The sequence below is a fragment of the Drosophila navojoa genome, chromosome 2 (genome assembly GCF_054131105.1).
Source record: "Drosophila navojoa isolate 15081-1374.11 chromosome 2, UAZ_NAV_1.0, whole genome shotgun sequence".
Taxonomy (NCBI): domain Eukaryota; kingdom Metazoa; phylum Arthropoda; class Insecta; order Diptera; family Drosophilidae; genus Drosophila; species Drosophila navojoa.
The window spans coordinates 30,285,390-30,307,631 of record NC_142890.1 but is presented as its reverse complement, the minus strand read 5'-3'; the positions used below and the strand labels follow the sequence as shown (position 1 = coordinate 30,307,631).

At 39.4% G+C, this 22,242-nt stretch overlaps 2 protein-coding genes across 2 annotated transcripts; both read right to left on the bottom strand.

Moving 5' to 3' along the window:
* Positions 1–15,000: 15,000 nt before the first annotated feature.
* Positions 15,001–17,377, bottom strand: LOC149092450 (odorant receptor 85c-like). The gene is made up of 3 exons (XM_089256250.1): positions 16,377–17,377; positions 15,451–15,606; positions 15,001–15,204 (listed from the first exon to the last, which is right to left on the bottom strand). Exons 1-3 carry the CDS (start codon positions 17,352–17,354, stop codon positions 15,148–15,150), a joined length of 1,191 nt encoding a protein of 396 aa, XP_089112376.1. The 5' UTR covers positions 17,355–17,377; the 3' UTR covers positions 15,001–15,147.
* A 1,956-nt stretch (positions 17,378–19,333) lies between these two features.
* On the bottom strand, positions 19,334–21,864 carry LOC149092449 (odorant receptor 85c-like). Its single transcript, XM_089256249.1, has 3 exons — positions 20,763–21,864; positions 19,722–19,877; positions 19,334–19,465 (listed from the first exon to the last, which is right to left on the bottom strand). The coding sequence occupies exons 1-3, from the start codon at positions 21,738–21,740 to the stop codon at positions 19,409–19,411; spliced, it is 1,191 nt and encodes a 396-aa protein (XP_089112375.1). The 5' UTR covers positions 21,741–21,864; the 3' UTR covers positions 19,334–19,408.
* Between the last annotated feature and the right edge of the window lie 378 nt (positions 21,865–22,242).

The window sequence follows — 22,242 nt, the reverse complement described above, 5'->3', positions numbered from 1 at the left end:
CTACAAACATATATATGTGTATATGTATGCGTGTGTGGGAAAGAGAGAGTGACATGCAGCCCAAGCAACGCCCTTACATGACAGCAAGTGACAGGCCACATGGCGTATGCGTGCTGCCAGCTGTCGGCAGCTAATGGGATACAAAACAACTGCAAGTGGCAATGAAAGCTTCTGTCTCGCTCCCGCTCACTCTCTCTATCTCTCTCACTTTCTCCCTCACTCTGTGTGTGTATGTGTGTTTGTATTTTAGGCAAACATAAATAATGAAACATACCACACTTGATTATAGCAACGCAACGCATTGCGAAAAAAAAGTAATTAAAATTTGTCAACATTTTTTAGCACTCACTGTGTCTCTTAGAGTATTAGGCGCTTGCTTTTAAGTGGTATTCGTGTGCGTATGCGTGAGTGAGTGTGTCTGTGTGGTAGAATACAAATAACGCGCATGTTCAACACCTACCCAAATAGCATATGAAAAGCCATTAAAATGCAAAACTGTCGCAACAATTGTGTGGGCGTGGCGTCAACCACAAATGCTTAATAATAATGTTTTTTATATGCAAATATTTAAATAGCAAATAAGCATTAAACATAATTGCAACACTGCCAGCTGTTAAAGCGGACACGAATGTTTCATTTGATTTTTCCACATTATTTTTCAGACACCCATGAGAATAAGTATGAATATATATATGTATATGTATATGTTGATATTATTTACTTTTGTATCCCTCTCTCACTATCACTCTGGACTTTGCCAATATTATTTTGATCAAAGCGACAACATTTTCAGCTTTATAAACATGTTAAGCATATTTCCACAGTAGAGTGATTCCAATGATGAATAATATTTGCATATCTACAACAACACAATATAATAATTACAATAATAATATATGAGCCCTTATGTTTCACATATATTTGTATTCCACCTTTTTTATTGCCTTCTCTGCTTGCTTAAATACATTTCGCTGCTTGTGCTGGGAATTGTGTTGTTTATTGTAGACCTTATGCGATTACTGACATATCCCTCGGTGACGACATTTCCAATACTCAGCATAGATATAGGGTTTGTTAAAATCTATTATTCAGCTGGCAATTCGAAAAGAAAAGCGCGTTAGCATCAAGTGGGTGTATGGGCGTGGCAATCGATTGCTGTCATCATATTTGTGCGATTTTCGGCTTATCATTATTTACATGGGCTGAACTCGAAGCGCTAATAGCTAAACTATTTTAATCCATTGTAAATATTTGCGCAAATGCCAAACATAATGGCGGCAACAATGAGGCTACATATGTCTGTGTGTGTGGCTGCATGTGTGCGCTGAAATGTGGGTCGCACAGCTTCATTAATATTTAGCGAGCACTGGGCCGAAGCAAATGTATGTAAATACTGACACACATTAAGCGCCTCACAATCCTCCACAGTCAAAATAATCTTTTGCTATGTGCTGAGCTCGGCATTGTGAGTACGAATATTCGATGGACCGCAAATAATTAATTCAATTTAAGAAATTACAAAGTCCAATATCCATTTGCCGTTAAAGGCAATCAACTTCTTATTTGATTGCCTTTTTTGTCTTTCAGCATCCATTAGCAGCAAACGAGCAATTAACATTTGCGATAAAAACAATTTAGATTTGACAAATCAAATGAATCAGGAAACAGCCTATTGTTTATTCTATAGTTGAAAAATAATTGATATTTAAGTGATTGCATTGAAAGGCTTGAATCAATCGATTCTATTTACGACAAAGCCTTCTTGGAATTTGTTCCCTCCTAAATCGGAAATCGCGATAAATCGAAAATAATTATATACCCTTAAAAAAGAAAACTCGTTCTCGATAATTCTAGATTATTTGAATTTTTGTGTAAGCCGGATTATGGGGAAGCGACTATATTGTGTTTTTGGGTATGTTTCTGCTCACTCGCTATAAAGCTCTTCCTCGTCCAACAGCGTTGAGCCAAGTCACTTTTTGCTATCTTCTGTCAAATGAGTTTGAGTTGTAGTGTTTTTGAGAGACCTTATACTCTCCACTCAACAGCAGCCGGGACTACGTTTTGCAACAGCTATAGTTCTATCTCTCTCTGTCCCCCTCCTCTCTCTCTCTCTCTCTCTCTCTCTCTCTCTCTCTCTCTCTTTCTCTCTCTTAGTGAAAACACTTCCTTTAGTTCCTCTCCAAGGCCACCACAGCAGGCAATCCCGACATAGTTGCTTATGGAGAGATATTAAATGTTTAAATGTCCCAGCACATTGCAATGTTTATCAAGTATTGTCCATCGTCCATCCAAACCCAAACTAATCCACTTTACCCTCAATTTGTTTATAATTTTTGCAAACATTCTTAAATTATTTTAAAGCCATCATGTTTCATTTCTACTGTAAAATGCACCGTTTTTTGTTTCATTTTCTAACATTTTATAAATTGTTGTCGAATCAAATATCAATTTGCAATTAAATCGCCTTATTTTCAATTTATGTACCTCTGCATGTGTGTGTGTATGTGTGCTAGCGCGTGCTGTAAGCCTAATTTAATTACAAATGCCATAAAATTGACCAGAATTCGGCCGAAAAAAAAACAGAGGCCGTTCGATTCTTTTGGACAATAACTGTGAATTTTAATTAAATGCAAATAAGTGATGTGTATGTATATCTGTGTGTGATTATGCGCTGTGCGGGTGTGTGTGGGCTATTGCATATTAAATTTGCACAATTTGGTGCGTTTGATGCTTTTGAGGCCGTGCACCGTGTGACTTTTCAATGTGCGCAGCAGCTGAGCGGCATGCCGACCGCCGCCCCGAAAAGTATGCAACAAATTTCAAATCAAATTTTGGCCATTTTATGCAATTATGCATGCGATTGTGGCATACGTATGTGGGTGTGTGTGTTTGTGTTTGTTTGTGTGGCCGGTGTTCGCTGCTGCTGTGAATACAATTTTGCGTTTTTCATTTTGATTTGATTTCATTTGCGGCAATCCAAAATTTGCAGCGGCAATGTTTCAGCATTTTTTCTCTCTCTCTCTCTCTCTCTCTCTCTCTCTCTCTCTTTCGCTCTCCCCCTCTCTTTGTGTCTGCCTCTCTTCCAAATTTCAGCTTTTTTCCTGCTTTGAGGGCCAACGGGCATTGGAGCGACCATTAATGCCACTTCAACTAAATTATGACAATCCAGGACAACATGCAACATGCGGCAAAACTGAAACTGTGAAGCTGCGAAACTGTAAAACTTGCACATAACATGGAAAAGTCCTTCGCACATCAACATCAGCGGCTGTTGGGCGCATGTTAAACACTCGAATGCAATTTGTTAGACAAGATATGTGGCAAGCGCGCTGCAAATGTGCCACACACTGCCAACACTCTTCTAATCCCGGCTTCCTCAGGCTCGCTCACTCCTTGGCCACGCCCTATACCCTTGCTTGTCCGCTGCTGCCGTGCTGTCGGCAATGTTGGCAGCTGCGAAATTTATGCAAACGCATGCGCCAGTCGAACGCATAATTCACATAATTTGTAGCAGTTGCATTTTTCGCCAAATGCTTCATCCTCTACTGCTGCTGTTGCTGCTGCTATTGTTGTTGCTGTATTTGTATGGTTGTTGCTGCTGCTGTGGCATATTTGCGTATTTTGATATGTTCGTTTGGGTTGTTGCTGCGTCAAGTGGCATAAGGCAGAAGACAGTAATCGCCGCTGATGCATTGTTGATGGTCGAACAATTTCGCCAGCCACTTTGCAATGCAAATAGCAAACTGGAACTCAGCCTTGCAGCCCACAATCAGCTGGTAATACAGGCCCTCCCAAGCAACTGTCACTATGTTTGGCCAAGGATCAACCGGGCGGCTAAACGCTTTAAGAGGATTCGCTATTAAAGAGCAGCCAACTGACAAAAGCTGCTGTCGACGGGCCGAAACAGCAGGACACAACTAACGCAGAGCTATTTAGGCAGTTTATTATAAAACAAGTGAGAAGGCTGCAGTCGATACTGCTCGACAAGGAGATACCCTGAACAATCCATCTGATATTCTAATCATTCTATACTATACTGCTAGCTGCGCAGTAAGCATCGATCTTAAAGAAACTTTCAGGACATAATCATAATTTTCACAAGTCTCTAGTATTTGAAACGCGTTTTTTACGAATTGGGAGCGAAGGGGGCGTGGTATCCAAAATTAGTTAATTACAAAATGTTTGTATTCATCATATGTATATACACAGTAAATCTGAAGTTTCCAGCTCTAATAATATTCAAATGAGGCTGAAAAAACAAAATCAATTTTTCGATTATTCTCGTTAAAAAATTTATCGGAGATTTATCGAAAAAACAAGATAAACTCGGACTGTGTATGGTATACACGAGTATGCATGACAAATTTCAGCTCTCTAGCTTTTGTATCTTGTGAGATCGACGCACTCATACAGACGGACGGACAGACGGACAGGGTTATATCGACTCAGCTCGTCGTGCTGATCAAGAATATATATACTATATGGGGTCTGCGATGATTCCTTTTGCCTGTTACATACTTTTACACAAACCCATTATACCCTGATTTCCCATTTTCAATGGGTTCAGGGTAAAAAAAGGATAGGCAAAAAGGCAGAGGAACGGTCTTTTTGGGACTCGAAGATTTCGAATCCACACACCTGCCGGCCATAAATTATGAATGCCCTCGAGAGCTCTGCTAGTTGACACACAGGTACTGTTAGACAGGTCGAAGGCAGCTGCTGCGGTGCGCTCCTCCATGCTTTATTTATAGTCTTGCCCATTAACAAATTGATGGTTGAATTAGGCCGAGCAAAGTCTTTAATATTTGCATCGCAGGCAGACATTCAGCTATAACTATTTGACAACAAAATACCTAACTATCTCAGAGAGAGCACTCGCATCGAATTCATTTTGTTTTCTTTCCATACTAATTTATGGTTGTAATATCGAGCAGCCTCAGATGTGGGTGGCAAAGTTTTTAATTAAAAATCTGCCAATAAATTATTTGTCACTCGAACAAAGGCAGCAGCAGTAGCAGCAGCAGCAGCAGCAGCAGCAGCAGCAGCAGCAGCAGCAGCAGCAGCAGCAATGATAATAATAATAAGCAGCCGCAACTCAAAAGAAAATTCATTACAACAAATATTTCTCATTAACTGATTATGCAAGGCATTAGCATAGACAACAAGAAGCCAAGTTGCTGCCACAGCCTTAGCCTCCTGCCGCATGCAGCCGTTGCGCACTTCTTGTCAGGCGTTGTCTGCGCTCCAAAGTTTTTCTAATTGAAAATGCAAACGCGCCTTCAACTGCACTTGGCCACGTCTCGCGCCAATGGCCGTTGTCCGAGCTGCGCGGGGCGCGGCGCAGGGACGTCAATTGTAGACACGGCGAGCAGGGTTTGGGGGTGGTGGGGAGCCGTAACAAAGCTTGCCCTATACACAATACAAATAATAAATTTAAAATAGCCACGAAATGGCATACAAAAGCGTAAAAGCGCGAAAATACAAAACAACGGATGCAAGAGCATTCGACGCAGGCGTTCGAGAGGGGGAAGGAGCGAGGGCGGGGCGGCTTGCTGTTGGGTTTGCTGGCAACTCAAAGTCTTAAATTGAAAATGAAACTTAAATTAAAATGCTAACTGGAGTGGAACGAAAATGATATTAAAACCGAAGTAGCAACAGCAGCAGCAACAATTACAACAAGAGCAACAACTGTAGTAGACAAGGCGTGCCACGCCTGCTTTGCTATTTGTCCGTGTTGGCTGCATTGGCATTGATAGTTGACAGTTTTGCAACAACAACAACAGCAGCGACCAATAAACTGCTTCAAATGGCATTCTGTGGCATGCCACAACTGCCGCAAGTTTGTCAACAATAATGAAATTGTCGTTAAAGCCATTGTCGCATTTTGCATACTCGGCACAAAGCACTTTTCTAATTAAGCAGCCGAAAGGTAATTTATACCAATATGCAGCTGTCACATGCCCCACACACAGGCGCATCACGAACTTTCCAAATAATCTACGGCAATCGATTATACCAGGCCGAATGCGGCGTATACGCAATATGAAGTGGCGCTGCTCCAAACTGTGAGTAATGATGCATTGGCTAAGATATATTGCATATTATATATATTGATATTTCAATGAATCGGATCACTTTTCAAGTTCGCATAGAAGCAAATTTTATAAAACAAAACAATAATAAAATCATAAGTGAACAAACAGTGAGAAATCAGCAAAAAAAAGAAATATTTATATTATTTATATCAATATGCATATATCCGTGGAAGATATATAATTTATTCCCTACCCATCACTTGCTAACATCTATGATAAAAATAGGGTATTAAGAAATCGTTTACTTATAGCTGAAATTCTATCGCTCGTTATTTATTATTGTGAGAAGCAGCCGTAAAATTTTTCTTTATTTAAATAAAGAATAATGAATTGCCAAACAAATCAATTTAATATTTTTGCATTTATATTATAATCCTTTTTCTCAGCATGATATATTTGCCTTTTGCGACTGGTTTGAATTATTTGCTTTCTCAGTCCTAACAACGCTAACAACGATTAAGTGACCGAAACTCAAACCACAAATATCCAACGATCTTTTACTCTGATTAAATCAAGTTGTTGAAATATTCTAATATAATGTTGATTAAAGAATAATACAAAATATGTATATTATTCAATCTTTTTTAAAATGGGAGCTATAGCTCTTCCTGCACTTAACAGTTTTAAATATAAAAAATATAATCAAAGGTTATCAAAAAAGAAATGTAAATATAATTTAAAGTAAAATAATAACAATAAATAATATTAATCATTGGTCGGGAAAAAGACTTTCCCAAGCTTAAAAATACGCTTCAATGAGGTCCAGAAAAAAATGAGGTTGAAAACCCAAGTTCATATATAGATGGGACTTTCACGGATAATATCCACATAGTGGCATAGATTATAATTTTAAATAATCACATTGCGCCTAAAACAGCCTTTAACTTGGGTGGAGCAACAACATTAAAGACGGCCAACATAAGCAGTCTGAAAGCAAATTTAACTGTCCGGCTGCACTCTGTCTAAGCAAGCATAGAGTGGAAAAACTGATAGTAGAAATCATTTCAGTCATAATATAATGACCGAACCGAGCCTTTTGTGAGCGCGCAAAACAAGTTGAGAACACGCTTTAAGTCTTTGGCAAGCGGCTTACGTTGGCAGCCAAAGACCGGGCACAAACATTTTAGAGTGTTGAAAAGGCATTCGATGGCTGTGTTCTTCCATCGTTGGGCAGTCAATAAAAATAAATGTCATAAAGAGCAGCTTAAGTGCGACAAATGCGTCAAGCGTGCAAATACAAGTGCAAGTACTCTTGCTGCCAACCCAAAGACTCCAGCAGGAGCAGCAACAGCAAAAGATGCTGTTGCGATTGCAGCCAGCGGCACTTTGGCTGGCCTTTGAGCTGAGACTCAAACAAGCAGGCAAACAAAACAAGCAAACACGGATGGAATATACGTTTGCCATGGCATTTGCTGTTTGGTCAGTGGAGATGGCAACACAGCAAAGTGAAACTGATAGAGAAGGAGAGAGAGATGGGGAAGACACCTAGTCTCTGGCAGACTAAATGGCATATAAGCTCGAACAACTAATCAAGATATTTTCCCACTTTTGCGTAAACTCAATTTGCGGGATTAATAGTAAAACTGTTGCATACTTCTGTGGGCGCTGCCGCCATACATACTAATGATGTGCACTGCACATGAAGCTGATTTAATTTCCGTTACACCTGAACAGCACACACACACACACACATACAGACACGGTGCAATGGACACCGCCGCAAGTCGCAACAGCGGCATAAAAGTCAACGGCAGCGATTCGCTGGAGATATAACTTTGCCAGCAAATATAGCTATTTAGGTATGTGTGGCTCCCTGTGTGCGTGTGTGTTGTGGGAGGCTTGTGGGTGTATGTCATGCATCAAACTTTAACATAAACTTGGTTGCCGCATCCGCTTCCGGTGCCTCTCCTTCAACGATGTCAGCTCTCTAACGTAGTCTGTTTCAACTTAATTTTCTTCTTAGAAGTTTTTGCTGTATGTGTGAGTGCTGTATGTGTGTACGAGTGTGAGTGTGAGTGAGAGTGTAGGTAGTTCGTGTAGCTACTTAAGCAACATGCCACTGCCACAGTTACTGCTGCTGCTGCTGCTGTCGCCAGCATTTTGTTGTAATCTAGCGTAAAAAATGAATTATGTGCACATGCATTTCTTATATGCCGCTGCGTACGAGAGCGGCTGTGAGTCCACGTCCCCACGTCAGCTCTTCCGCCCAGCCCGACGCGGCCCCGCCCCGTCCGTCATGCTGCCGTTTAAGCCGTTGAGTAATGAGCAAATGAAATCCGGCTGCTTATCTTTGTGCATACAAGCAGCGCCTCTTTGCGGCCGCTTTGTGTGTCTCAGCAGAACATTAAGTCCTCATCTCCATCTCTGCTCCTTGCATATATCCTTTATTACGACCCACTTCAAGAGTACTTGCTTTCCTTCTCTTCTTATCTCAGTTTTTCTTTCTGCTTTTCTCTCTCTCTTTCTCTCTCTCTCTGTCTATAGACTTTTCCAGTAATGACTCAACGCACTGTCGCACAAAGTTAATTGCATTTGCATTATAAAATTTGACCCAGGTAAACATCGGCCGCTCAGCCAAAGTTTTCATAAATCAATCGTTATATACGCATATCTATTTATATGCAGCAGAAAATCATTGATATCCCTCTTCAAAACCAATTAGATTAAAGTGGCATTTGAATTTTTTTAAGATAGATAGAGAGGGAGAAAGAGAGAGAGAAAGATGCAGAGAGAGACAGAGAGAGAGAAAAAGAAAGAGCAATTTAGCGCACTATTAGTTTCCATAATTCTCTCCATTTATTTATTTAAATCTATAAAATGAGAATGGGATGGATTATCCAGAAATTTAGCTAGAGACTATACAGAAATCCTAATCTTTAATTGAACTACACAACAGATAATAATGTTGTGTATGCCATCTACTAATTAATATTAATATTGATTTAGTGTATGTAATTTAGTCTTGAGGTAATCTATATATCTGTTTGTGTACCCTCTATATATCTGTCTGTCTCACAGTCTATATCTCTTTGTCTGCTTAAGCAAATCAAGGGGAACTGCAGAAAATCATTTAAGTTGTCTATATGAATACCTTAATACCTTAATACCTTAATTTTAAAGGAAATATTTAGAGACCAAACTCAGAGAGAATACTTAGAGGAAATACTTGGATGAAATACTTAGAGGAAATGCAGAAGAAATGCTTAAAGGGGATACTCTGCTCTCTGCTGGGTCCAGGCTATATAAACTAAACGGGAAAAGTAACGGTTGGAAAACTATCGACTAATAATTTCCATTAAAGGCGTATCATTTGAATAGTCAAATGTAGAGCCCACATGTAATGAAGGTAATAAAAATGACAAATGAATATCTGAGACAAAGGCTGTGCTCATATTACTTAAATTGGTAAAAGCTTACCATCATTTATATGTGCAATCCATTTGTTGTATTACACAATTCCTTGACGATTGCCAGCTGTGTGGTTTGCTGGCCTGCTTTCAGATATATCTATTTTATATCGTTGACCATTGGCACACAAAATATTCAATTAACTTTTCGATTTATCAATCTTGTACACATTAAAGTGCTCAGGAACAGTTCGCACATACGCACAGCAAAAATTTCTAAAAGCCAAATGGCAGCTCGAACCATTTGATGACATCCCAAAGCCATTTTTATAAACATTTTTCGGTGGACAACCGGGGGCGAGCAATCGGAGCGAAAAACTGGCAGTGCAATACTCACATTTGCCGCAGTCAAGTTTTAACAAGAAAAACTGCAAACTGCAAACTGCAAATCAATAAATCATCCGATGGCACCCAAAGAACTGGGCTAAGCTCAGATGTAACAGCAATCTGTGCATCCACTGAGGCAGTTGGTGTGGGCAGTTGGTGTGAATCGCATATTGTTTCAATATTTGAATTCAATTTAATGGCAGCTAATTGAAAAAATTGTGAGCTGAGCCCAAATTGTGGCAACAGTAATACATCAGAGTTTGTTAAGCGATGGTATCATGTTTGAATACCCTAAAAAATGAAAAACGGCCCACCTTGGGTGTTCTCTAATGCCACCAAAGACAGGTTATGTTGTTCTGTTTAATATATTCCATAGATGTTTTTACTCAAATGAATTTGGTTATTCTACCAATATATTCTTGGATTGGACAAAACATTTAACGTCTATCGCGTTACCGAGCAAGATTCCACTTAGAAGTAGGATGTTTTAATAAAGTTTATATAATTATAGGATATCACAGAATCCAGTACTTCCAACGTCAAATTTTACTGATATTTTTCTTGTTTTTGTATTTTTTTTTTTTTTTTCTATTGTGCCAATAGTTTTTTGTGTACTGGTCAGTGGACACAGCCCACTGGCTGCTATGAGCCACATGCATATGCATGTGAGCGCGCATATCTGAGTGTGTGGATGTGTGTGTGAGTTAGTGTCAGCTGTATGTGTCTATCCTGAGTGTTGAGTTATTTGCACGTTTTGATAAGTGGATTTAACAATCAGCAGCAAGCGCATAAGCCAAAAAGATAAAAGCAACTCCATTTTTATACTCATTCACTAAAGTGAAATGAGTATATTGGTTTTGTGCAACATCCGTCTTGCTGTCCGCCTATCGGTCCGTATGCACGCAGTTCATTTCGGCGCTATTGAGGCTAGAGACTTGAAATTTGGAACACATACTCATGTACATCTCCAATTTATAAAGTGTTAAAATCCCGATCCGCCCAGTAGGAGCTTGGCAAATCGAGAAAAACTGAACTTTTTACAGTATTAGAGCTAAACTTGGCTACTAAATTGCTTATGGGGTGTGAATGAGTATTCCGCAACCGGTGACGCCCGACTGCAACGTTCTTACTTGTTATACCCATTGAAAATGGGAAATCAGGGTATAATGGTTTTGTTAAAATGTATGTAACAGGCAGAAGGAGGCGTGGCAGACCCCACAAAGTATATAAATTCTTGATCAGGGCCACAAGCTGAGTCGATTTGGGCCTGTCCGTCTGTCTGTCCGTCCGTCCGTCCGAATGTTTGAACGCGTGGATCTCAGAAGATATGAGCTAGAGACTTGAAATTTGTTTTCCGCATATCGAGTTTATCACTAAGAATCGATAACTACTCCCGATATTTTATTATCGATTAAAAACCTTATCGAAAGCCAGTTATTCAATTAAATCATCTACACCTTTGGAGCTAGAGCTTCCAAATTTTTAATGTAAACTTATGTGTAATTTATATAATTTCAGTTTTTGTTATAAATTACCCCCCCCACCCCTAAATTCGCCCCTCACCCTCACTTTTGTAAAGGGCGTATTTCAAGTACTAGAGACTTGAGTTTCGGTATATATATACATTTAAACATTATGATACGTTCTGAAAGTTTCATTAAGATTGTACGTCTCAAATTTAAATTATTCAACAAATAAATTCCCATAATTTTGCCAATACTGCAGCGCAACCCAAGCGCAATCGCCTTTATATGTGCGTGTGTGTGTGCTTGTGTTGTCTGCGTGTGCCTGTGTTTGTTTGTATGCGTGTGTGCGTGTGTATGCGTTTGTCTGTGTGAATTATTAATGAAATTTCAGTTTTTCGAAGGGTTCAGGGGATCTCGTAGTCGAGCAGTCTCGACTAGAATATTCCGACAGTTGATCAAAGAGTCACTGACTTTTCTGTGAGACGTGATTGGCAAAAGCGATCAAAAATGTATATATAATAAAATTTATTGATTAATTGATTTGTATCAAATGTTATTGACAAAAAAGGACCATGTTGCTTAAAAAAAAAAAAACTCTGAAAGACAGTTTATTTGTTTAAACTGTTAAGTCTAGTTCATAGAATATAAATAAGTAAATATAGATCAAAAGCTTCATTATCTGGACAGAAACGAGAAAATGCTTTTCAAATAACACTTAAAAAAAGTTACCTAAAGTATTTATTATGGACGATGCAAATCACATATCCACAATTTTATAGATATAATAAAAATTATATCTTTCTTGCAGATAACCAGTGACTGCTCACTTATAAGCAGCTGGGGTCCCTTGGTCGTGCTGGACTATATATAAATAAACATTTTAGAATCTACATTTATCACATTTATAATGTATATGCAGCTGTTGATTACTCGGCCTAACGACGCATTTTTGTTGATTATGTGATTTTAGCCTGGTCAATATTTTGCGATTTACTTAGATATTTTGAAACATGGACCATGATAGAGCAAACAAATTGGCAAGCAAAGAAAGTAGCACAGGGGATATTGAAAATACTTGTTGCTGGCATTTGAAAATCACACAAGACGTGACCAGAAATTAAACTTTGCCGCGAACAGATAAAGCTTTATAAAAATTTCATAAAAACGAAACATAAAACCTTAGCAAAGACCCAGCCAAAATGGAAGCGTGCACATATATGATTTACGATTACTATCACAGAATATTGTTTCTAGCAAAGGAGAAAATATGTGGAATTCTATATGCAATAAAAAAATATCTCTATGTATACGTATTTTTTAAAATTATTTTATGAGCGGGCGGTGAGCTGAGGCGCTAGTTGTCCGGGCTGCCAGCCGCAGGTAATTCATAAATTCATCAAATTGTGCACTGCATGTCGGGTTTATTGTGAGCCAACTGCCAACTGCCAACTGCCAACTGCCAGCTCTGTCGATAATATAGCCATTTCCTACTTCCTATTTGCTTGCCCAGCCAATCTCTGTGGTTGGCTGGGAAGACGTGGAAACCAGAAGGCGACGCTGTCGCGCAGCTCGTAATGTCGTGTCGTTTCTCGCTTTTTAACAGTTCGCACACTCCAGCGCATAAATTGCTAATATTTCTGAGTGCGTAGTCAACACACTCATGCACATTCACACACAGACTCACACACTCAGACACACACAGTTTATAGAAAGTGCATTACATGCGCCAAGCAGGAGCAAAATATTAAAACAACAACAACAAATATATAATACGACTGAAAAACTCATAAAACGAAACTGTTGGCCAGCCAAAAGCGTCAAATGTAGTGCTTGCCAACTGCGAATATTTCCCATAGAAAACACGCACTCAAACTGGGCGGCATTCCCTTATACATACTATACTCTGCAGAAGAAGACATACATGGTAAAACATGACGCTGTGACTTTTGTCGCACTTTAACATCCAACTATCTAACTAGCTAATACCATTAAAAGTGGATTATTGTTTATTTACAAAAAGAAAAAAAAAAAATGCTCAACCATCCTCCAAAACTGTTCCCTTTAATAAATATTATCATATCGAATATTATTTCTCATATAACTGCAATCTCTACTATTTTGTAATAAGTTAGATCTCATAAAAGGTAAATTTCATACTCTTATCAATTAACATAGATTTAAACATAATTCTACCTTCTTTACTGTTCAGACTGATTTAACTCCCTCCAAGCCATATTCATAGTGCATATAATCTTCAATATGCTATCAGAAATCTATTTAGTGTCCCTTTTTATACCCTGAACCCATTGAAAATGGGAAATCAGGGTATAATGTTTTTGTGTAAAAGTATGTAACAGGCAGAAGGAATCATCGCAGACCCCATAAAGTATATATATTCTTGATCAGCATGACGAGCTGAGTTGATATAGCCCTGTCCGTCTGTCCGTCCGTCCGTCCGTCCGTCCGTCCGTCCGTCCGTCTGTCCGTATGAACGCCGAGATCTCAGAAGATATAAAAGCTAGAGAGCTGAAATTTGGTGTGCGCACTCGTGTATACCATACGCAGTACGAGTTTGCTTTATTTTTTCGATAACTCATCCGTTAACTTTTTTTATCGAGAATAATCGAAAAATTGATTTTGTTTTTTAGGCCTTATTGAAATACTAATAGACGTGGAGACTTCAGATTTATTGCGTATATACATATGATGAATACAAACATTTTGTAATCAACAGATTTTGGATACCACGCCCCCCTTCGCCCCCAATTCGCAAAAAACGTATTTTAAGTACTAGAGACTTGTGCTTTGGAATGTACACACATTTTGACCATACAATTACGTCCAGAAAATTTCATTCAGTTAGCAGAGCGCAGACTTATGGGTGCGTCTAGATGCATACGTATGTATGTGTGCATTAAATAAGTGCAAAATGATTAGAATATCAGATTGGAGGGTTCAGGGTATCTCCTAGTAGAGCAGTCTGGACTAGAGCCTTCCTACTTGTTTTATTTTATTATACTCATTCACGAAAGTTTAATGAGTATATTGGTATCTTGCTGTCCGTTTTGAAATTTTGAGCGCATGTTCGTGTATATCTCCGATTTAAAAAGCATTAATATTTTCCTGATCCCGTGGCAAATCGGATATAACTGTATCTCCTAAAATTGTTAAGCAAAAACGTTAAAATTTTGCATGTGAGCTAGTGTTATTATTCTTTAAAGATGATATGTATACGCCTTTAAGAGGCGTGATAAATCGGATCTGAAGTTATAGTGATTTTTCAAATTCTTCTATATTTTGGACACTATTGATACTTAAGACGTCAAATTTGGTATATATACTCAGGCTGACCTCCCAAGACAAAAAAGCTTTGCATAATTAAATTACTAGTACCCTGCTCTATCGATTCCTCAAATAATATTGTTACGCCTCTTTAGGGACGTGGCATATCAAAAATACTGTAATCTTTTCATTTTTGGAGCGTAAGCACTCAAATTTTGCAGCTAGGTTACGGTTAGCTTGTTCCATGAGCCTAAAATGAAGTGTCTACTCCCAGTAGCACCTACAATCAAGAAAAGCTGAACTTTCTACAGTATTAAAGCTAAACTTAGCTACTAAATAGCTTATGGGATGTGAATGAGTATTCCGCAGTCGGAAACGCCCGACTGCAACGTTTTTATTTATTTTTTTGTCCACCTTTTTTTATTTGAGATTCCAGCTAATGCACGAGGATGAACATGTGTTTGCATAATGAAGACCTGGGACCATGGGAGAGAGTTGATCCCTTAAAAGCATTCTGAATGTGTAGAGGCTTTCGAGCAATTACTATATACATATATTTGATGAGCGATTTTATTTGACGTACATCGTGCGGAGCAGCGCAAAAAACTTGTACGACAATTGCAGCAGCTGTAAAACAAAGTTTGAGCAGAAACAAAAAGTTAATGGACATACAAAAAACAAAATCAGCAAATGCTTCAAGAAATAAGGAAAATATAGAACAAATATATACAATATAAAGATGAACGCAAAGAGATGATCAATTCATAAGTATATTGATCGATACACGCTTCATAATTGATCAATTCGTTTGGGTAAATCTGCACTTGACTTCGACTTTCTCATGAAAACTGTACAGAAACTTTATCAACTTACATCAGTCATGGTGCCTCTGGTGATCTGTATAAAAACAGTTGCCTTCAGATAAGTTGGCTTCTGCGAGCGCATTATGATATAAACAAGAGCTTTGCGGTAGCGCACATCCGCCTTGATCCAATTCTGATTATAGGCCGCCATTGAAATGCTAGAGCTCTGAATGGAAAAGGGTAACAATATGGAAAATCTAATTATTAGAAGAACATACAATATACATATATGTAAAGATTTTGTCATTTATACAAATCATTACGTTATAATATCAACAAAATGCGATCTCTAATCTAATGTGCCATCACTAAGAAAAGAAGCGACAAAACAGAAGCAGCGAAATTTGTTTGTCCCATATACGCTTCTACGCTCTTTCTCCTGGTGCCTTGTCTTGAGTTGAAGTGAGGTAGATAGACACGTTGCTAAGAGGCGTAAGGATGACGCATGCCAATACTGTGAGTATGTTTTGCTCAAAGAACAAGTTACTTAAATATGTACATATACATATAAGCATATGTATACAACGTCAAACGCAAATAAAACTAATAATTAAAAAATCTTGATATCAAAATTAAATTAGCTATAACATAACTAACAAAACTTATTCATAAACCAAAAAAATAGCATATTTGGATTTACTTTAATACTTCGTTTTGTAGCTAAGTCGTAAAATAAAACACTGCCGCATAGCCGAGTAGCCGCAAATAAGACAATTAACGTAGCTTTCCCGAAAAAGCAATCTGCCGCCAACATTTGTTATCACCATAGCGCAATGGTTAAATTCTTTGCCAAAACTTACCATGGGGCGAGGAGTAACAAATTGATCTTTGGAGCAGCAATACCTATTGCTCCCATTGAATTTGTAGGGCAAGAAAGGACAACAATTGGTCGAATTCTGAAAATAAAGCGGAGGTGTAGTAGGTATATGCACTTACCGCATCAACTATCAGTTGTCCATGGTAGCAAATCAAGTAGACCTGACACAGCGAGGATACGAGGAACAAGAGCAGCTTGATCATTTCGTCGGGCTTTACACCCACGGTCAATTGAAAGCTCACAAAGCAGAGCACAAACGAGGAGATCAGAAAGTTTAATATCAGAGGGACGCCGAATATCTCATTTAGCTGATCGGAGAGACGCAGCAGACGATTGTGATAGTGCACGATTTCGGAGAGGAAGCGCGAGTCCTGCGCCCAATCGCCGCTCAGCTGTTGATCCACAATCTTTTGCGAGAGGTAGTTGAAGTGCATGATGATCTGGGTGGCCACGGCGCAGAGCAGCAGATCCGTAGACACCTGACCTGCCGCGGAAGTGTAACCGGCAAAATTCTGACTGAAGAGCATCAGCAGATAGTTCAAGCCGTGCGCCGTGTCCCAGGGTACGTAGACAGCGTAAGGCAGCGTTTCGGGAACAACGCGCGTCTGCAGCCACCAGTCGTAGATGACGTACTGCATGAGATTAAACAGATTAAACGTCCAGATGAGTACGGTGTAGAGCATGGAGAAGGTGAAGCTGATACGGGAGCAGGAGTTCAAATAGTAATCCAATTTACAGGCAACCTGCGCTGGCTTGTCACGTGGAAACAAGTCTTCCAGCTCCCAAATGATGTGGCTCAGCGTCGACTTATTCAACCACACGAAGAACATTTTGCTGAGGCCCACCACGATAAAACCTACGTAGGACATCACCATAACGGCCAACACAATTTCCTTGTCAAAGACGAGGGCTCTCACCACAAAGGACGACTCAGCTATCATTATAAAGACCACATTAACGATGTTTGCACAAAACACAAAGGTAGTCCAAGCGGATGCTACTTTGGGGCGAGTGCGGCTCGAATAGGGCTCAATGCCAACGCACTTGTAGAAGAAGTTGGCATACTTCATGAAGCTATCCATCTTGGCCAGCGGCATGGTGGCGCGTTCCTTCTCGACTTTTGGCTGAACGGGTGCCAACACGCACTTTTATAGCTCAGGTAACTTCTATTTACTCATTCAAATTATAGTCATCGAGTTAACAGTTTACAATTACGGCGCGTGGGAGCCATCGGCTTGAACAATCCATATGCCAAATTATCAGCTACGCAGCTCGCCTGTAATTATTGCTTACATTTATGATTTTGTACAAACAATTGTTGGCTAGGGCACAGCCCCGCCCTGAAGCGAATGTATAATAGATCAGGCCATGACATGTGATAAAGCTATAGTCGAGACTGTTCAACTACAAGATCCCCTGAGCCCTTGGAACAACTCATCTTTCAATAATTATTCGCTTCTTTTCTGCAGCACATTCACACACACACGCACACAGACAGGCATATGCAGTGCTGCAGTGTGGGAATAATACGGGAACTTAATTGTTTAAAAACTTTTCTTGTGGATGGACCTTGGATGATTATAGCATTAAAGTGCATGTATTTGTCAAAGATCAAGTCTTTAGTATTTGAAATTCGCCGTTTGCAAATTTATAGATCTTGGGGGTAAAGTTTTATAAAAATCGACTGACGGACGGACGAATATCCAGAACCCATAAAAAATGGGAAATCAGGGAATAATGGTCTTGTGAAAAGTATGTAACAGGCATAAGGAAGCATCGCAGACTGCATAAAGTATCTATATTCTTGATTAGGGCGACGAGCTGAGTCGATTTATCCCTGTCCATCTGTCCTTCCGTACGTGCGCCCGTCTGAACCTCAGAAGTTTTACAATCTTGAGACTTGAAAGTGTGCTTGTATACTCGTGTATACCATAAGCATATTTTGACTAATGAACACTCTTTAACCTGTAGACTTTAGATTTACAGTGCATATATATTTGAATGTGAAGATTTTGTAATTTCCCGAGTTTGGATATCACATTCCCTTCGTCCCAATTATTAAAAAACTTATTTCAAGTACTACCACTGCTTCGGAAAATACATTATTCGAACATTATGATCACGTTCTGAAAATAATCCCACTACAAGAGAAATTATTCATCAACTAATATCTCATAATATTGCCCCGACTGCAGCCCAAGCGTCGTCGCTGCTTACGATGTACATAGTTAGCTGCGGGCAGAAGGAATCATCGCAGACCCCATTTGATCAGCACGACAAGCTGAGTCGATATAGCCTTGTCCGTCCGTCTGTATGACTCGTGTATACCATACGCAATAGGAGTTTGATATATTTTTTCGATAAATCATCCGATAACTTTTTTATCAAGAATAATCGAAAAATTGATTCTGTTCTTTTAGCCTCATTGGAACACTATTAGAGCTGGAGATTTCAGATTTACTGTGTATATACATATGATGAATACAAACATTTTGTAATTTACAGATTTTTGATACCACGCCGTCTTTGCCCCCAATTTGTAAAAAAACGCATCTCAATGCTTTGGAATGTACATACATTACATTATGATTACGTTCTGAAAGTTTCATTGAGATCGTACGTCTAGAAATTAAATTATTCAAAAACTAAATTCTCAAAATATTGCCAACACTGCAGCGCAGCCCAAGCGCAACCACTGCTTACTGCGCAGTTAGCAGAGCGCGGACTTATGCGTGCGTGTGGATGCATGTGTATGTATGTATATGTGCATAAAAGAAGTACAGAATGATTAGAATATCAGATTGGAGGGTTCAGGATATCTCCTAGTCGAGCAGTCTCGACTAGAGCCTTCTTATTTATTGGTTTACAGAATGTATACTTTATTTAAAGAATTTTTTGACAAATATTTATAATTAAAAAATTACGCTAATTAATTAAAAATTGATGAGTTACCCGTCTTTTAGAAAAAATAAAGATATATTTTTAGAGGATTGAGAATTCCATTCCATTAAATATCTAACAGTAATAAGATAATGCACGACGATGTACATGTGTTAGCATAATGAAGACCTGGGTGTTGATCCTTTAAAAGCATTCTGAATGTGTAGAGGCTTTCGAGCAATTACTATATATATATATTTGATGAGCGATTTTATTTGACGTACATCGTGCGGAGCAGCGCAAAAAACTTGTACGACAATTGCAGCAGCTGTAAAACAAAGTTTGAGCAGAAACAAAAAGTTAATGGACATACAAAAAACAAAATCAGCAAAATGCTAAAAAAAAATAAAGAAAATACACATTAAAAGTTAAGATTTAATCTAAACAGATAAACAATTCATAAAAATTCAATACACACTTCACACTTCATTTTTAGGTAGATGAAACTTATAGAGATGCAATTGTGTTATACTTTCTTATGCATACTTCTACTGCAAATGAGAAAGTTTCCTGTGTCAACTTACATCAGTCATGGTGCCTCTGGTGATCTGTATAAAAATAGTTGCTTTCAGATAAGTAGGATTCTGCGAGCGCATCATGATAAAAACAAGAGCTTTGCGGTAGCGCTCATCTGCGTTGGTCCAGTTGTGATTATAGGCCGCCTTAGAGATGCTAGAGCTCTGAATGGATAAGAGTAACCATTAGAGGGCTTCACTCACAACATATGTACGTCTCATAGGGTCCATTCAATATGAATGAATATTAATGATTAAGTTGGAGTGTCTCGAGCTTTGCATGCATAAACTACTTCGTATTTGGCGTGATCACATTATCAAATGTCATGCGCTATTATTGCTTTACCCTCTCTCCATCTCACTCTCTCTCAGTCTCCCTCTATGCTTTCTTCTATTTGCGCAGATCACATTTCTTCTCTTCTGAGAGAAAAATATATCGAACTAGGATTTGCCATGCTCATGCAAAATGTTTTGCGTTTTCGTGTTTATATTTTTGGGGAAGATATAAAAGCGTTAATGCGTCCTAAGTAAACGCTCTCGCGACACGCACTCACTTACAGTCCCGTGCTACAAGTATGAGCATTTTTTTGTCTATATGCGAACCTGTCAACGCATGACCTCAAGTCATTAGCTCGCACTACCGCTCCTACAAATTTGTTTTTAATTTGTATTAATTTTTTTTTTTTTTTTTGCTTGGCTAAATATTCTGCCTCGGAGTCATTCATTCAGTTCTCGAGTAACACTGGAGAAGTTAAGTATTAATTTATGCACATCATTTGAATTAACAGTAAAGTGCGATCTGTAATCTACTGTGCCATCAGTATGAAAAGAGACGAAAAAACAGAAGAGAGGTTTTGCGTAATTTGTCTGTGATTCTCTTCAACGCTCTTCCTTCTCGGGCTGTGTGACTCACGTCTGCGTAGCAAGACAACGAGTTGGAGTGAGAGAGACAGAGTGCGCAGCTAAGAGACCGATGACCAAGTGAAATGAAATGAACATGTTACATATACATATACGCATATGCATGTATATGGTAGGTTATGCAATTACCGCATCAACTATCAGTTGTCCATGATAGCAAATCAAGTAGGCTTGACACAGCGAGGATACGAGAAACAAGAGCAGCTTGATCGCCTCGTCGGGCTTTACACCCACGGTCAATTGAAAGCTCACAAAGCAGAGCACAAACGAGGAGATCAGAAAGTTTAATATCAGAGGGACGCCGAATATCTCATTTAGCTGATCGGAGAGACGCAGCAGACGATTGTGATAGTGCACGATTTCGGAGAGGAAGCGCGAGTCCTGCGCCCAATCGCCGCTCAGCTGTTGATCCACAATCTTTTGCGAGAGGTAGTTGAAGTGCATGATGATCTGGGTGGCCACGGCGCAGAGCAGCAGATCCGTAGACACCTGACCTGCCGCGGAAGTGTAACCGGCAAAATTCTGACTGAAGAGCATCAGCAGATAGTTCAAGCCGTGCGCCGTGTCCCAGGGTACGTAGACAGCGTAAGGCAGCGTTTCGGGAACAACGCGCGTCTGCAGCCACCAGTCGTAGATGACGTACTGCATGAGATTAAACAGATTAAACGTCCAGATGAGTACGGTGTAGAGCATGGAGAAGGTGAAGCTGATACGGGAGCAGGAGTTCAAATAGTAATCCAATTTACAGGCAACCTGCGCTGGCTTGTCACGTGGAAACAAGTCTTCCAGCTCCCAAATGATGTGGCTCAGCGTCGACTTATTCAACCACACGAAGAACATTTTGCTGAGGCCCACCACGATAAAACCTACGTAGGACATCACCATAACGGCCAACACAATTTCCTTGTCAAAGACGAGGGCTCTCACCACAAAGGACGACTCAGCTATCATTATAAAGACCACATTAACGATGTTTGCACAAAACACAAAGGTAGTCCAAGCGGATGCTACTTTGGGGCGAGTGCGGCTCGAATAGGGCTCAATGCCAACGCACTTGTAGAAGAAGTTGGCATACTTCATGAAGCTATCCATCTTGGCCAGCGGCATGGTGGCGCGTTCCTTCTCGACTTTTGGCTGAACGGGTGCCAACACGCACTTTTATAGCGTAGGTAACTTCTATTTACTCATTCAAATTATAGTCATCGAGCTAACGGTTAACAGTTTACAGTTACAGCGCGTGGGAGCCATCGGCTTGAACAATCCATATGCCAAATTATCAGCTACGCAGCTCGGCTGTAATTATTGCTTAAGTTCATTATTTTGTATAAACAATAGCAATGGCTAGTGCGCAGCCAAGTCCAGAAGCGTCTGCATAATAGATCATGCCAAGATATAATCGACATCAATACATGCAGGGAAAATGTAAACGGTCAGCGGAGGAGCGGAAAGCAAAAAAGCGGAAAAGCAATGGCAGCTCTGGAAGCCAAACAAAACAGAAATCGAGCAATTGAAACGCTTAAATAAATGCAATGGCAAACGAATCAGCGCATCGAAACCAAAATGAAGTCATTTTTCATCAATCGATAGATGAATTCAAAATGGTTGAGCG

What these genes read in the sequence shown, in the direction of transcription:
- LOC149092450 (XM_089256250.1), bottom strand. Translation starts at nt 17,354, where the DNA reads ATGCCGCTGGCCAAGATGGATAGCTTCATGAAGTATGCCAACTTCTTC. An exon ending in GACAACTGATAGTTGATGCG is followed by an intron (nt 15,607 to 16,376) that starts GTAAGTGCATAT and finishes TTTTCCATTCAG; the next exon opens with AGCTCTAGCATTTCAATGGC. An exon ending in CCAGAGGCACCATGACTGAT is followed by an intron (nt 15,205 to 15,450) that starts GTAAGTTGATAA and finishes TTTGTTTTACAG; the next exon opens with CTGCTGCAATTGTCGTACAA.
- LOC149092449 (XM_089256249.1), bottom strand. Translation starts at nt 21,740, where the DNA reads ATGCCGCTGGCCAAGATGGATAGCTTCATGAAGTATGCCAACTTCTTC. An exon ending in GACAACTGATAGTTGATGCG is followed by an intron (nt 19,878 to 20,762) that starts GTAATTGCATAA and finishes TTATCCATTCAG; the next exon opens with AGCTCTAGCATCTCTAAGGC. An exon ending in CCAGAGGCACCATGACTGAT is followed by an intron (nt 19,466 to 19,721) that starts GTAAGTTGACAC and finishes TTTGTTTTACAG; the next exon opens with CTGCTGCAATTGTCGTACAA.